The sequence below is a fragment of the Pezoporus occidentalis genome, unplaced genomic scaffold (genome assembly GCF_034315485.1).
Source record: "Pezoporus occidentalis ecotype Australia unplaced genomic scaffold, CSIRO_AGI_Poc_V1 ctg130, whole genome shotgun sequence".
NCBI lineage: Eukaryota > Metazoa > Chordata > Aves > Psittaciformes > Psittacidae > Pezoporus > Pezoporus occidentalis.
The window spans coordinates 1247618-1261030 of NW_026913104.1; the positions used below are offsets into that span (position 1 = coordinate 1247618).

Below are 13413 nucleotides of genomic sequence, written 5' to 3' on the forward strand. Positions count from 1 at the left end.
CTTGGCGTGTTGAAGCTCTCCGGCTTCCACGCAGCCCCGGGCGCGGTCCGAGGCTCTCCTCTCCTGCTCGCAAGTAGGGTGACTCCCCAGGCATTGGCTGCACGGAGCCCACGCTCTCTTTGTGGAACTTCTTTCCTTGTTTGCGTCTGCGATTGTGTGCGTGTCTTTGCGTGCGTGTGCATGAGCAGGAGAATGAGCTTGTTTAGGCCCTTGTTAAAATAACTGCAGCGTACTTAGCCTGAACTTCCCGGGAGGGCAGGGCTCTGTGCAGTAACAGGGGGCCCCCCTCTGAGTCCGTGAGCGGAGGGACGGTCTGGACTCGCCCCTTCTTTCCAAGGACGGCACCGAGCCGCTTAGTCGCGGTGCGGGCAATGCGACCCGCCTGTAGTCAGGACCTGGGTCTCTGCCTGCGTGGCTGCCTGTCCCGCTGGTGCCCCGCCAGCGTGACCCCCTGTTGTCAGGGCGTGTCACAGCATTTGCCCCTTGGCGTGTTGAAGCTCTCGGGCTTCCGCGCACAGCCACAATAATCGGTGGAGCCCTCTGTCCCCTGGAGCAGCCCCAGCTCGCTTTAAGCAGGGCTTGGGACGCTGTTTTAGCCAGCCCACAGGAACGAACCCTCCCTCGCCCTTCAGAGGGCGCAGGCCCGCCTTTGGCTGGGCTGACCTCCCCCTGCTTGGGGTCGAGGTCGCTCGCTGGGCTCCTGCAGAAGTACAAGATGATGATGGTGACGATGATGATGATGTGCTGCAGCCACGAGGCCCGCCCGTAACTCGGGCGCAGGTCGGAGCCTCAGGCTCCGTGGGGCTTGTTGGGAGCGCTGAGGTGAGGGGAGCCACCCTGTAAGGAGGGCTGTGAGTGTCCCCTGCTCCCAGTGGGAGTGCTGGGAGGGCCCCCCTGTAAGCAGGCGGGTGTCCCTGGCCCCAACCTTGCAGGAGCAACAATTCGGAAGTCGTGTCTTCTCACGCCAGAACTGGAATGGCTTCTAAAACGCCAGGGAACGGCCCTGAGCCAAGTACCTCCCCCACACCCATAAAGACCCTCCCCAAAGCACTAAGGATGCGGTAGTGTGACTGCAGCCCCGGTGACAGGGACCGTCCCTTTGCCCGGAGTGCCTTTCTCTGGGCCCTTCTTCAGCCCGCTGCTTCTCCTCCGGCTCGCTCTTTCCTTGCAGTTCCACACGCGAGGGATGCCTCTGTTTAACCTTCTCCTCCGGGGCCTGCTGCCAAGGAACCGGGGAGCCTCTGCCCACTCCTCCGCCCGGTGGACCGCGGGGCGCCCGCCCCGGAGGAACATCCCTGCTTTTGTTTGTCCAGAGTCCTGGGCCTGAGAGCAGAGACCGAGCGGACCAGGGCACGGCGAGGAGGGTGGGATGGGAGCAGGTCGAGGGTGGCCGGCGGCGCTTGCCCGCCTCAACCACCACCCCGTTTGCAACCAGCTGCTCGGCGTTAAAGCGACAGCTTCTCCCGAGGGTGGGGGGAGAGACCCACTTCAGGAGGTTCTGCCCAAGCCCCCCGCCCCTCCCGGGACCTGCCCTTGCCAGAGCTTCCAGCGATTCCGCTGCCCCTAGGGCAGGAACTGCCCCGCACTCTACAGAGCGCGCAGCTGGCAGCCTGCGTGGGGTGACCGCCCCCCTAGTGGGGTGCGGGTCAGGGTGCCACTGAACGGGAGAGAGGGGGCCCCAGAGGGGCTTGGGGACCAGGGCCGCCCCCTCCAGCCGCTGCTTTGCACGCCCAGCAGCGCGTGCCCAGGGTGCCGCCTCCGAGCACGCCTCCAACGCCGGCGGAGCCCCGGAACCTCGCTCCGGTGAGAAAAGGCGAGTGCCGAGGTGTTTGGGGGGGGGGGGGGGGGGGGTGGGGGGGTAGGGAGTGTGGTGGGGAGCGTGTGCTGCGGGGCCGGGCCCGCGTCTCTCTGCCCGCCCGGGGCAGCGGGGAGCAGCGGGGACTGCTCGGCCCTGACCGCGTCCTCCGGCTCCTGCAGCGGCTGCCGGCGGAGGAGAACGAGGAGTCGTCCTCGGTGTGGAAGGAGCCGCGAGGCGAGACCGAGAAGAGCAGCGGCGAGGAGCGGCAGCGCGGGAAGAAGGGGCCAGGGGAGAGCGCTCCTGGTCAGGGGATCTCCCTGGCGGCGGGGCTGCGGGCCCCTGGCGCACCCTGGCCCTTTGGGGATGATGCCTGTGCCTCTGGAGCAGGTCCCTGTCTCCTTGCGGTTCCTGCTCCTCCTCCTCTGTCCTGCAACAGCTTTTGTGGCTGCCCTTTTCTCAGTTATTCAGTGCCGCGGGTACCCAATAAAGCATTTTCTCCATCAGTCTCTTGTCCCTTTGGCTACTTTCCTGCCCAAGTCTGCTTTCAGTGATGCAGCACAATTCCAGGGCACACGCGATTTTAACCCTCAGCAGCCACCAGTATTTTTTCTGTGTGTTGGTCCCGGCTGGTTGCAAGGGGAAGCTCGGGGGTATCCGGTGGTGGTTTCCAGAGACGAGTTTGGTGGTGGGGTGGTGTTCCTGTCGGAGTGGTTTATGTTGATTCACAGGGCAAGGGGTGGCAATGTACAAACTGTTACGGGCAGAGTTAGGGGTACAAGAGGGTGTGCAATCGGACTGAGTGGTGCACAGAGCAAATTGGGGCAGGGTTTCTGAGTGCAGGCAAGGCCTCAGCCCTTGCTGACCATCTCAACCTACATCACTGTGCATTTTGAGGCTGGGGAGGGCCATCGATGATGGCAGAGTTGTCATTTGCTTCAGAAAAGCTCGTGCCACACCGTGCTTGCCCTCGGCTCCAAAGGTGGGTGGCGCTTTGCAGGTGAGTGCCAGCAAGTGGGAGTGGAGGTGACAGGAGGGTGGTGCCTGGGCCAGGGGCAGCTTCACGCTTGGTGGGCAATTCTTAGGGAGTACCTGCAGTGCTGTGCACAAGGTGAGCCCTGAAAACTCATGGTGTGGATGCTCAGTCCCCATGGGAGTATGGCGAGGTCTGGATTGCCCTGTGCAGCCCAATTTCAGACTTAGGAATAAACACCTTTTTGCATTCTTAACTGTCTTCCACTAAGTGGATTTTACTAACAGGCAGAAGAAACTTGCTTCTGCTGAAAGCGAGAAAATAGTGAGTAAAGCAAAAAGATAAAGGGACTCAGCTCCTTAAGCTGTAAAGAAGAGCAGCTGGATTTTCATCCACATGTCCAGTTAATACACGTGGGGCTTGTAATTTTTCCTAATGATCCACTCTTTTGATGGCATGGCTCTAGTCCACAGTGCTTTATTTTATACGGCTGTCCTGCACCCTGTTTTCCCGTTTCTATGACCAGACTGTCTGCTGGTGATGACACATACTGCATTTTAAGCTCTGTTCTCCCTTATAGCTGGACCATTACTAAAATTATTTCTCTGCACTTGATGGACTTACAGAATCATAGAATCAACTAGGTTGGAAAAGACCTTTAAGATCATCACGTCCAACCATTGCCCCAGGACTGCCAAGACCACCAGTAAAGCATATCACTGAGGGCATCTACACTGTTTCTGAGCACTTCCAGGGAGGATGATTCCAGAAGGAAAAGAAGGAGAGACATGCTTAAAGCTGAGACAGGCTATCTTGTTCCCTGGGTGAGCAGCAAAATCAATTGCTTTTCTGATCATTGTAGCAGCAGTGTGGGATTTGCAGGACTAGTCAGCTGCTCATGGTTCACAAGCCATGGATTTCTCCAAACTCTGCGTAGTTTATGTGTTTGGTTTTCTGCCTGTGATGCAGCCAAAGGCTTATGAAAGCACTGCCCAAGACAGCAAAGCCAGTAAGGGATCCCAGCAGAATGGGTACCAGCATTGCAGAATCAGGTCCTGGAAATAAAGAAGTAAACAAGCAGTGAACAGTGTTAAGAGAGGGAGGGAGAAGAAAGAGAAGGTGCAACTCTGATTCATCTTTATAGCACGCCAAGCAGGCATGGCTAAGTTCCTTTCCACGGAGTAGTATGGATGGGTAGTGCCCTTCCAAACACTCTACTTTCTTTGCCATAAGATCCCAGCAGGAAATATTCTTTGCAAAAACAAGTAAAACCACAATAAGTTAGGCGACTCTAAGGGATGGTGCAAGTGGGTTTAGGAAGTCTCTCAAGCTGATGATGTACCAGGTTCAGCATCACTACTTTCTAATAGCTGGACAACATCTAATTAACATTAACTAGCTGCTGTATTTAATCTATGAACAGAAAGGAAAAGGAAAGCAGTCCTGGTTCATGACCCACCTCATTCTGTGCCTCATGATCCTAAGTCAGAGTTTTGTCCAGTTACTTGTGGATGTTTTTTTTCTTGCTGTACCAGATAACTGCCTCTAAATATGGGGACTCCTCCCTAAGCTCAGTACAGAAAATGACTGCATTGCTCTTCCATTCTGAAAGCTGCAAAACTTACAGAAAAAATGTTTAAAAGGAGGTCTCTATACCTTGACTCCTCCCATGTCACCTCACCTCACCTAAAACCCAGTGTCTTGATGCAAAGAGCATGTCTCAATTGTTTTAATGACATTCCTCATTCTCAGTCTACGTGTCTCACCAAAATACTGTAACATGCAAGAAAATTCTTTTCAGCTAGAGGACATTCTGCCTTATTTTTCTCCTCCTCTTTCTAAAGCTTCATTTCCTCCAGAGGATGCATTTGGCTATGTCTCCTGACTGAAAGTCTATTGGATTTGATACTGATTAACCATCATGTTTGGGATTTAGGAAGGTGACGAGATGTTAGGAAGGTGGTGAGATGTTGGGATATAATCTAGTCATACGAGATGGCTGCCAATAAAGTTGTTAAAAGAATGCTGGTTTTCTTACAGCAGGAAAAGTCAAACAGAAACTTCTGCAGAAAGAGATGGAGAGAGACAAGTTAAAATCAGGAGACTCACCTTCCACAGGCTTATATAGAAACCTGTCCTTCATTTGCAAAACTGGGCCCAATGAGATCAGGTTGTGCAGGTTTCCATAGCTGTTCCTGTCACTTGGCTGGAGAAGCGGCTCCACACTTTGAAAGCAGTCCTGGGAAAGACATACAAAAAACATCTCAATGTGTACTTATTGCCAGTGCCTGAGCAGAACCTGCTGCACCAGAGACTGTGCACAGCCCATAGCAACCACAGTGCTGACTGGAGCAGGCTCCTCAGGCTGTCTTTGTCCAGCTCTGCTATCATTCCAAAAAGTGAGTTGCCTAATGCTTGGACCAGCCCATATGTAAACGTCTATTCATCTTCCAGACCCAGGACAATTGAGCCCTTTCACATAATTCTACAACTCAAAATTATATAGATCTGCTGAGCCTTTTCCTTGTGTGTCTCCTGTAGGGTTGCTACTTGCTTTCTTGTTTATATGCTTCTTATGCTGATTATATGTAAATTGAAAATAATATATGTAAACTGTGAGCTCAGCCAGCTTAACTGAGAGTAGAAATTCAGCTGGGGCTTTAGGAGACAGGGAGTATGCAGGAGATGACTAAGAAAGAACTGTATGAAATGGAAGAAGGTGGAGCTCTATAAATTACCATCAAGATTCTTTGCTGAATGGACTGTACTTGCTCGAGGCACCAAATCTTTCCAAAAGATCTTTAGCCCCATGAGAACGGGCCTGTCCTACGTACCTGTTCACATCCTGTGCCATGCAGACACACATTAAGCTCACAGTGCAAATAGGCCACTGAGTGATTCAGCATCTGGAACAGCTGGATGGTAAAGCTAGCAGCTCTGGATTTACTGCTCTGAAGTAACTGGATGTGTCTGCATTCAAATGGCAACCTGGCAAGGACAAATGGCAAACAGTTGCAAATTCAAGCTGTCCCCAACTAAAAGGAGGGAAGCTGCCCCTGTCCCTGCTGTGGAGGTCATAGTCCTAGAGCAGCAGAATTGTTTCGTGGAGGCTGACTTTGCTGCAATCATTAAAATGGCTGCTGTAGGGTGGTAATCATTACGTGACCTAGACAAATTCAGAAGCATTGCAGAGGTGATTTCCTGCTATAGCAAATATGGGCAAATCAGAAAGCTCTTTTTCTGATGACAATAATGCATAGCATTTCTAATGCACATTTCATGCCCCAGTGGCTTTACAAATATTAACTAATGAATGCACTGATTTCCCTTTCCTCAACCCAGACAGCTTAGGCATGAATAGCTATGAAATGCTGATGGAGAAATGGAGGCCTGTGGGGAACCCTGCCTCCCACCTTTGGGCTGCTCTGCTGTCCCCTAGCAGGAGGTGTAAGAAGGATGCTGATATTTGTGACAGCATGGCATGGAGAAGCAGAACAGCTTATTTACATACATCAAAAAGTAATGATAGAACTTTTTCCCTGAGGGTTCTTTGCCCTGTCAAGCCCTTGGTATTAATTACAAGACAGTTAAGGGAGCAGAGTAGTCTCAGATTCATTCTTACTGCTTTCAGCCTACTCTGAACTCTAAAGAGATCAGACTGCAGCCATAGGATACAACAGAGAGTGTCCTTTAAGAATCAGCCCATTCCCAGCCCAGGCACAAGGACAGGAGCAAATCTATGTCCAGCCCTATGGCTCCATGTCTGACCTGTGGAAGAAGCAGCACATTGCGCCTGGTCCCCTTGGGCTGGTGGAAGGTGTCACACAGCACGACCGGATGTGGAGCACGGGCTGGCTGCTGTTACTCTGCACAGTGATTAAAGCCAAGAAAGTCTCTTGGGAAGGCACGGGTGCATCAACTTCAGGGCGTGCTTCGGGAACAGGGTGCAAGCTCATCTGCACGGTGTAGTTACCAGAGCCGCAGACATCATCACTCACAACTGCAAGGCTTTAGGGAAACAGGGAAAAAAAGCTGAGGCCCAGCTAGGCTCCACAGTCTGTTAGGAATAAACCAGCGTTAGGGTGAGTTTCCTTAGTGAAACCAAAGAGTAAGTTGAAGCAAATGAGCCACATGTAGGCCCTGGCATGACAGCCTCCCATGGTCAGAACCACCTCCCGCCTCTGCACAGCCAAATCATTTTAAATGAGGGGAACCTGAGATTTCACTGTGTGGGAATTTCTACCTTCTTTGCCAGTGCATTTGATCACTTGGGCAACATCAAATGTTCCCACCTGCAAAACCGCATGCAGATTGTTTTGGGGAGAAAAGACAGAGAGTTGAAGGCTATTGTGCGAAAGAAAACTAGGTCTGAAGGACAGTATTAATATCCACAATGTGAAAAGACTTTTGTTGTTCTGATGCAGTTGTTGCTGAACAAAGTGTTTCTAAAACCACAGTACAGAGTACCCATGTTACTGAGCCCCTGGAGCAATTTGAGTACTCCCCCTCTCCTTGAATCACAGCATAAATACACAAGAGCAACTACACTGAGATAATTACCCATTCAAAATGGTGGTATCTGGCTGCAGAACACTCCTCTGGTGTGATTCACTCAGCAGTGCACTGGGCTCCGGATGCAGCAGAGTTAGAACAGTTACTAAGCCTTCAGCTGCTTCTTCTGTTACTTCAGCTGTTCTGACCATCTCCTCTGTGTCTGTGGTCAAGAACAACCTCTCAGATTGTTCAGTGTTTGCAACACCCAGCAAGGAATTCCCCTGTGGGGTAAGCGCTACCAAACTCTGCGAAGAATACAAGGGGCTCTCTGGGGTTGGAAGCAACTGGATTAGATCTGTGGCTTGAAGCATCTCAGCAGCATCATCAGTTACTTGACTGAAGACAGCTGACTGGTTAATAACCTTGTTTACAAGCTTATTAGCAGAGACAGAAAATACTTTTGTTGCAGATGGCCCAGGGCTGGAGTGACCAATCTCATGCTCAATGTTAACTTCCAGTGGTACCTTCTCCAAAGGGTGTCGTGGTGACGCCTGATGTGAGGAGGACAGGGGTGCTTGAGTGGGCAGCTGGCTAGTGGTGTCTGCATGTCCTTTCACTAGCATGTCCTCACTCTTCCCTATTGATGTAGGGACCACAGCTGATTTATTCACTCTGGCAATTGTAGGCAGCACCATGATTGGATCAGATTGGATAGTTAATGTTGGCAGGTGAATCACCGTTTTGTTCACAAGTGAAGAGGTGCTATAATCACCCTTAGATACAGAGAGAGAAGTCATTGCTAACGGAGGCTGTGATGTAGTCTGTGTCAATTTAAGCTGTCTCTTAAGAACAGTAGTAGATCCTGTAGATACAGATGGTTGCACCGGAGTTAAAACTACCTTATTGCCAAGAACTGCTGTGGGGAGCTGCTGTGCCCTTGTGTTAAACACGGCTGACAGAGACACACTTGTTCCCAAGAATTTACCAGTTCCTATTTTTCTTGCATGTGTGCTGGTTTCTGTTGGCTTTGTATTTTCTCCTGTGTTGGCCAATTTAGTAGGGACTTGATGGATTTGGTCACGTTTCATGGCTGATAGCAGGGGAACATGTGCAGACACAGGTGAAGGAGGGCTCGCAGGAGAGTTGGCATACATCCTTGGATGGGTAATTGTAGCCAGAAGTTTCCCAGAAAGTGTTGGTTTTGTTTGTAGCTTTGTTGAAAATGGAGTATGCTCTGGTGCCATTGGTGGTCTCTCAGTCATTAGAAAGGGCTTAGGCACAATGGGAGTAAACTCCAAAGGTTTAGTAAGGTCAGGTTTTACAGAAGTGGTGTGGGTTTGTGCTGCTTCAGTACGCACAGTGACTCCTCCTGCTGAACCTCTGTGACCATTCCCAGCTGGAAGTGTCGAGAGAGCTGACGATGTGCTGGGTGGAACCTGAGCTTGGGATGGAAGCCCTTGGAGTGACTCAGTACTTAGGAGGCTTTGCAACACGGACTGCAAAGGCATGATGCCTGTAGACATCTTTAGTGGGTTTTTCGTGGTTCGAGCTGAGTGCAAGGTCAAACACTCCAAGCACTGTGGATGGACAGAGGAAGGTGTGGTCACTAAGCCTTGGTGATGGCCAGCAGTTTGCAGCAGTAGTTTCTTACCAGGCTGAACCTGATCTACAGTCCCTGTAACAGTAAAGGGAGGTTGGGCAAGTATTTGAAAATCAGGGTGTCCCTTTGCTGAGAGTAAAGTAATTGCAGAAGAAGAATGTGGCTTTTCATCAGTGAAAAATACATCAGGGGAAATATGGGGGCTATGCTGTGCAGACACAACTACTGGTGGTGAAGTGGAGGTGAAGGGCTCTGCTAACTTACCCTTATGTAAAAGCAAATCAGTTCCCTTGGTTGCCTGGGCACTGGGAGCAGGTACCTGCACTTCCTCAGAGAGCCTGTGTGGATGTGTGGCCTGCACTGTAGTGCTACTCCTCATCTGTGGGTCAAGCAAATGATTTGATGCCGAGATAACAGCTTGAAACAAGCTAGTGGTGGCTGTATAATTCGGATAAGTTAGTGCTGGCTGAGAAGTTACTTTTGTTTTCTCTCTTTGTTGGCTAGGTGGAGTGAAGAGATGAATTTCAGGCCTCAAAAGCTTACTAGTGGGATAAGAAGAACTAGTTTTCATTGGGATATCATGGCTGCTTTCAGGGGTACCCAAATTCACATCTTGCTTGTTTGTGAACAAGAGGGCAGGTTTGTGGCCATCTTCACCCTGAGGCGAGGGCACCAGCTGAAAATCTGGTCTGTCAGTGGGCAAAAGGATAAACACAGGCTTAATGAGAATTAAGCTAGAAGGACTCAGATGTTGTAAGTTTACAAGGTTCAGCACTGAAGAATTTGATGCTGCCAGGATTTGCTGAATGGAAAGCAGAGCCCCAACACTAGTATTTGGGAGTTGTGTAGGTAAAGGGGAATCTTGCATGGGCTGAAGGCATATCATGCCATTACTACTTTTAAGCAGAAAAGACAAGTATGGGGATGATGGTAACATTCTAAGTTGATCACCTCTAAAAGCACTGTGGTTTTTGGTAGCTGCATCATGTGATGTGCTGAACTGCTGCACTGCTGCTGCTTGTGCCAGATACCCTGGGATCTCACCAGAAACATTCGGCACCACTGGTTCAGGATCTGCTGTTGTTGATTTGGACTGGCCTCCCTGTGCATAGAGCGAGGGCAGTTCTGAAGCAAAAGGTGCCACGCTACCAGCTTGCTGGATCTGGGAAGCTGGAGGGGCAAAGCTGTGAAGAACAGCTTTCTGGTTCCTGTTGTCACGCAGTTCAGAGGGACTGGGGACTGGGATGACTTGTGTCCCTGGGGGAGAACCAGTTTTACCTAGCTGCAGTAAGAGACTTCTCTTTCTCTTGGAGTCTTCCACTGTGCTCATCTGCAGCATCACAGGGAAGGCTTCCTGAGATACAGGATGGGCAGAAATGCCTTGAAGCAGAGGCCCAGAACCAGCAGACATGGATGAAGTCGTTCTGTGGAGCTCTTTCTCAGCAGAGCTGGGAGTGCCCATTAGCTGCAATCCAACGTAAGTAGGAAAAGATGTACGAGGCGGCTGAAGCCCTGCATGAACAGCGTTAGAAGTGCTCACAGGTTGAAGGGCTGCATTCGCAAAGGTAGGCGTACCCGGAAAGGGTGCAGATGTTACTACTTTTGGGTCTTCAGTAGTTTGGGAAAGCTTTAATGTGGAAATCCATGACTGGCTTAATGAGAATGAACTTGCAGAAGCCTGTGGGCTCTCAGGGGATCTGGATTGCTCAGGTTTACTTGTCACTGGCTGATGATCAGTTTCTCTTTGCAAGACTGGAACTGCAATTTCTTGAGAGCTCCTGTTGTTTTTTTGGGAAACATGTTTAGTGCAGTTGAGAGTCCGGGACAAAGAGTGGGGCTGTTGTCTATCAGTTGTGCTAATGGGCCCTTGAAATGGAGATGGAAGTAAGTCATCATGAGCTAGAGCTTCCAGGCGCATCAGTAATGAAGGTGAAGGTACGGTGCCTTGTGTCTGAAAAGCAGGCAACTGGGTTGGGTGTCCAGAAGCATTTATTACAGCTGTTGTTGAGTTTCTGGCTTTACTACCTGCTGTTTCTTGCTTCGGAGATAAAACAGGGGGAAACTGAATAGCACTTGTCTGTGTCATTCTGGAAAAGACTGCATCAAGGTCCCCTGAAGTTGGCTTTTGTAGGGATACAGAAGTTGTAGCTTCAGCATTCATATTCTGAGTCTTCTTCAGGTATGCAGGTGTCACACCAGCTTTGCTGTCAGGCTGGACTTGTGGATTTGTATCTCTTGGCCTTTTGCTAGTGGGAGGCATTCCTGTTGGTAACCAATGCACCCTTGCACTTCCAAGAGCAATCTTAACTCCGGTGGGAAATGAGGATGTTGCCATTTCTTTTCTTGGAGGATAAAATTTTACTGTTGAAGTCAGAAGGGACGTTTTAGGACTTAGCACCTCCGTCTGCTTCGTAACACAAATGGAAGAGGGAGCTTTAAACTCAGGAGAGTCTTGATGTGTCCCCCCACTGAGAAAGGGCTGGGGGAGCCCAGTGCTAGAGCTGGTAGGATTGCAACCAGCCTCAGTAGTATTTTCTGGTTTTCCTTGCAGTGGCCTGTCTGGCTGTTCCGGATGTGTGGTAGCCTGTGGCCCTGATGTGGAGACAGGGATGCTTACGCTACTCAGGAGCTTGCTAGGAAATGCGTGTCCATCCTGGAGTTCTGAAGCTGCTGCTTCTGTGTGCGGTTGCTGAGGCTCCCCCAAGTTTCTAACCATCTCCTTGGACAGCACGTCTGCTCTTTTTGCAGCTGGCTCTGCATGGACAGGAATGAAGTCAGCTGTCCCTTCATTTGTTGGCTCAACTGCTGGACTCTGAAAATTGAAGGTCGCCTCTTCTAAGTTATCTTCTGTAGTGGCAAACACTCTGCTGGACACTGGGATGCTCTCAGCTCTTGGTTGGGCTTCTCCAGGAAAGCTCGGGCCAAATACTTCACTGACATGATGCTCATTCCCGGAGGCACCTAGCAAACAGAAAACAAGCCCTTTGCCTATTCAGTTGCACATGAGCTTTTAACAGCTTGTAGCAGCACTTTGCAACAGGCTGAGCGGGAGGGAAGCAGAAAGTTAAGTGGCCACTGGCTCTGTTCAGAACCATACAGAAGGGAGGACAGGCAGCTCTGGCACTGCCATTCTTATAGACAGCTGTTATAAGTCTGATCCTCTGCTGTTTATATTCAGTGTCATATGAAGGATGACATTTCATACTTTTGCCATCCTTATAAAGCATTAACCAGCCAGAGAAGAACCCTTTATCTTAATCGTACAAAGATATCAATGACAACTGAAAATGCAATGAGAATGAAACCCCTCAGGTTGCCTGAGGGACAGGCAAAGCAAAATTAATATATACATGAATGAGCTTACTCACGTGGCTCTCCTTAACCACTCTTCCTAACCCAGTATCCCAGTCCTGATGAGTTTCCTGATGCATACTGGGTGACCATCAGGAAAAAGCCTGTTTGTTTTGTGCAAGTGGCATATAGCAGAGAGAACACAGCAACTTCTCTGCTTTTAACTTCTCAAATCAAAAGCAGACACCTTTTAATTTGAAGAGGCAGACCTGTGGTTTAAAAGGGTATTGTTCTATCCATACATGTTACTTATTTTCCTCTTTTCACATTCAGAAGGTTGCCATTCCCAAGAATGCTTTCCAAACCAAGGACTAAAATGTGAATCTACTTTCCTCTCTAAAAACTTCAAGCATTTTCCTTTAGGCATCTGCCAGAAAATACATCTATCTAGAAGATAAAAAGCAATTTTGTATTTAAGCTGTTCCCAACGAAAAGGCAGAATGACATGTTACTGTATGGTGAAGAGTGGCACCCACACTTAATGTGATAAACAGCAGTGCCTGGTAAAGTATATTCTGAGCAAGGCTTCAGCAGGCACGAGTTTGATCCTACTCTATGAAAATTGACCCTCTTTTTCCTTTGCTTTCCCCCACCTGAAAGAGACAATATATACACTGGGGAATGGACAGTCTCTCAGCTCAGCTAAATAGAACAGCTCTGTCCTGATCTGGGGCTCCTAAAACTCCCACAGCACAAACCACTTAAACTAAATCTTGAGCCTTTATAGCACAGCTGCACAGAGGGAAGCTGTTCCTTCATCTTGTTGTTGTTACACACCTGAGACTGATGGCACAATATTTACCATAGTTTTTCTACCCACTGATAACAGAGGAAAAGAAGGCAGAAAGAAAGCAACTGAGATTAGAACAAAACACATCACTCACCAGCTAAATCCAATAGTCCAGCTGCAATCAGAATAAAAGTGTGCAATTTTTCCTGCATCTTGTGAGGCAGCTCTTGAGCCATCCCAATTACACTATGGTCAGATAGGAAGCGGCTTGCTAAGGAGTCACTGCTGCCTCTTAGCCGTGGGCATTTGCTGTGTTTGTTTTGGGAGGGCAGTGTTGGGTTACTTTATAAGACCTTAGGGCAGACAGCAACCAATAATCTGTTAAAAAAAAAAAAGAAGCCTGCACCAATTGGAGTCAATTTCTCACTAAACAAGACAGTGCATTCACATGCATGGCAAAGATAGCAAAC

At 49.6% G+C, this 13413-nt stretch overlaps 1 protein-coding gene across 1 annotated transcript; it reads right to left on the reverse strand.

Annotated features, from left to right (window-relative positions):
* Positions 1-3560: 3560 nt before the first annotated feature.
* LOC134158576 (mucin-2-like) lies at positions 3561-12834 on the reverse strand. The gene is made up of 5 exons (XM_062608648.1): positions 7329-12834; positions 6537-6776; positions 5603-5756; positions 4878-5007; positions 3561-3823 (listed from the first exon to the last, which is right to left on the reverse strand). The coding sequence occupies exons 1-5, from the start codon at positions 11576-11578 to the stop codon at positions 3672-3674; spliced, it is 4926 nt and encodes a 1641-aa protein (XP_062464632.1). The 5' UTR covers positions 11579-12834; the 3' UTR covers positions 3561-3671.
* Between the last annotated feature and the right edge of the window lie 579 nt (positions 12835-13413).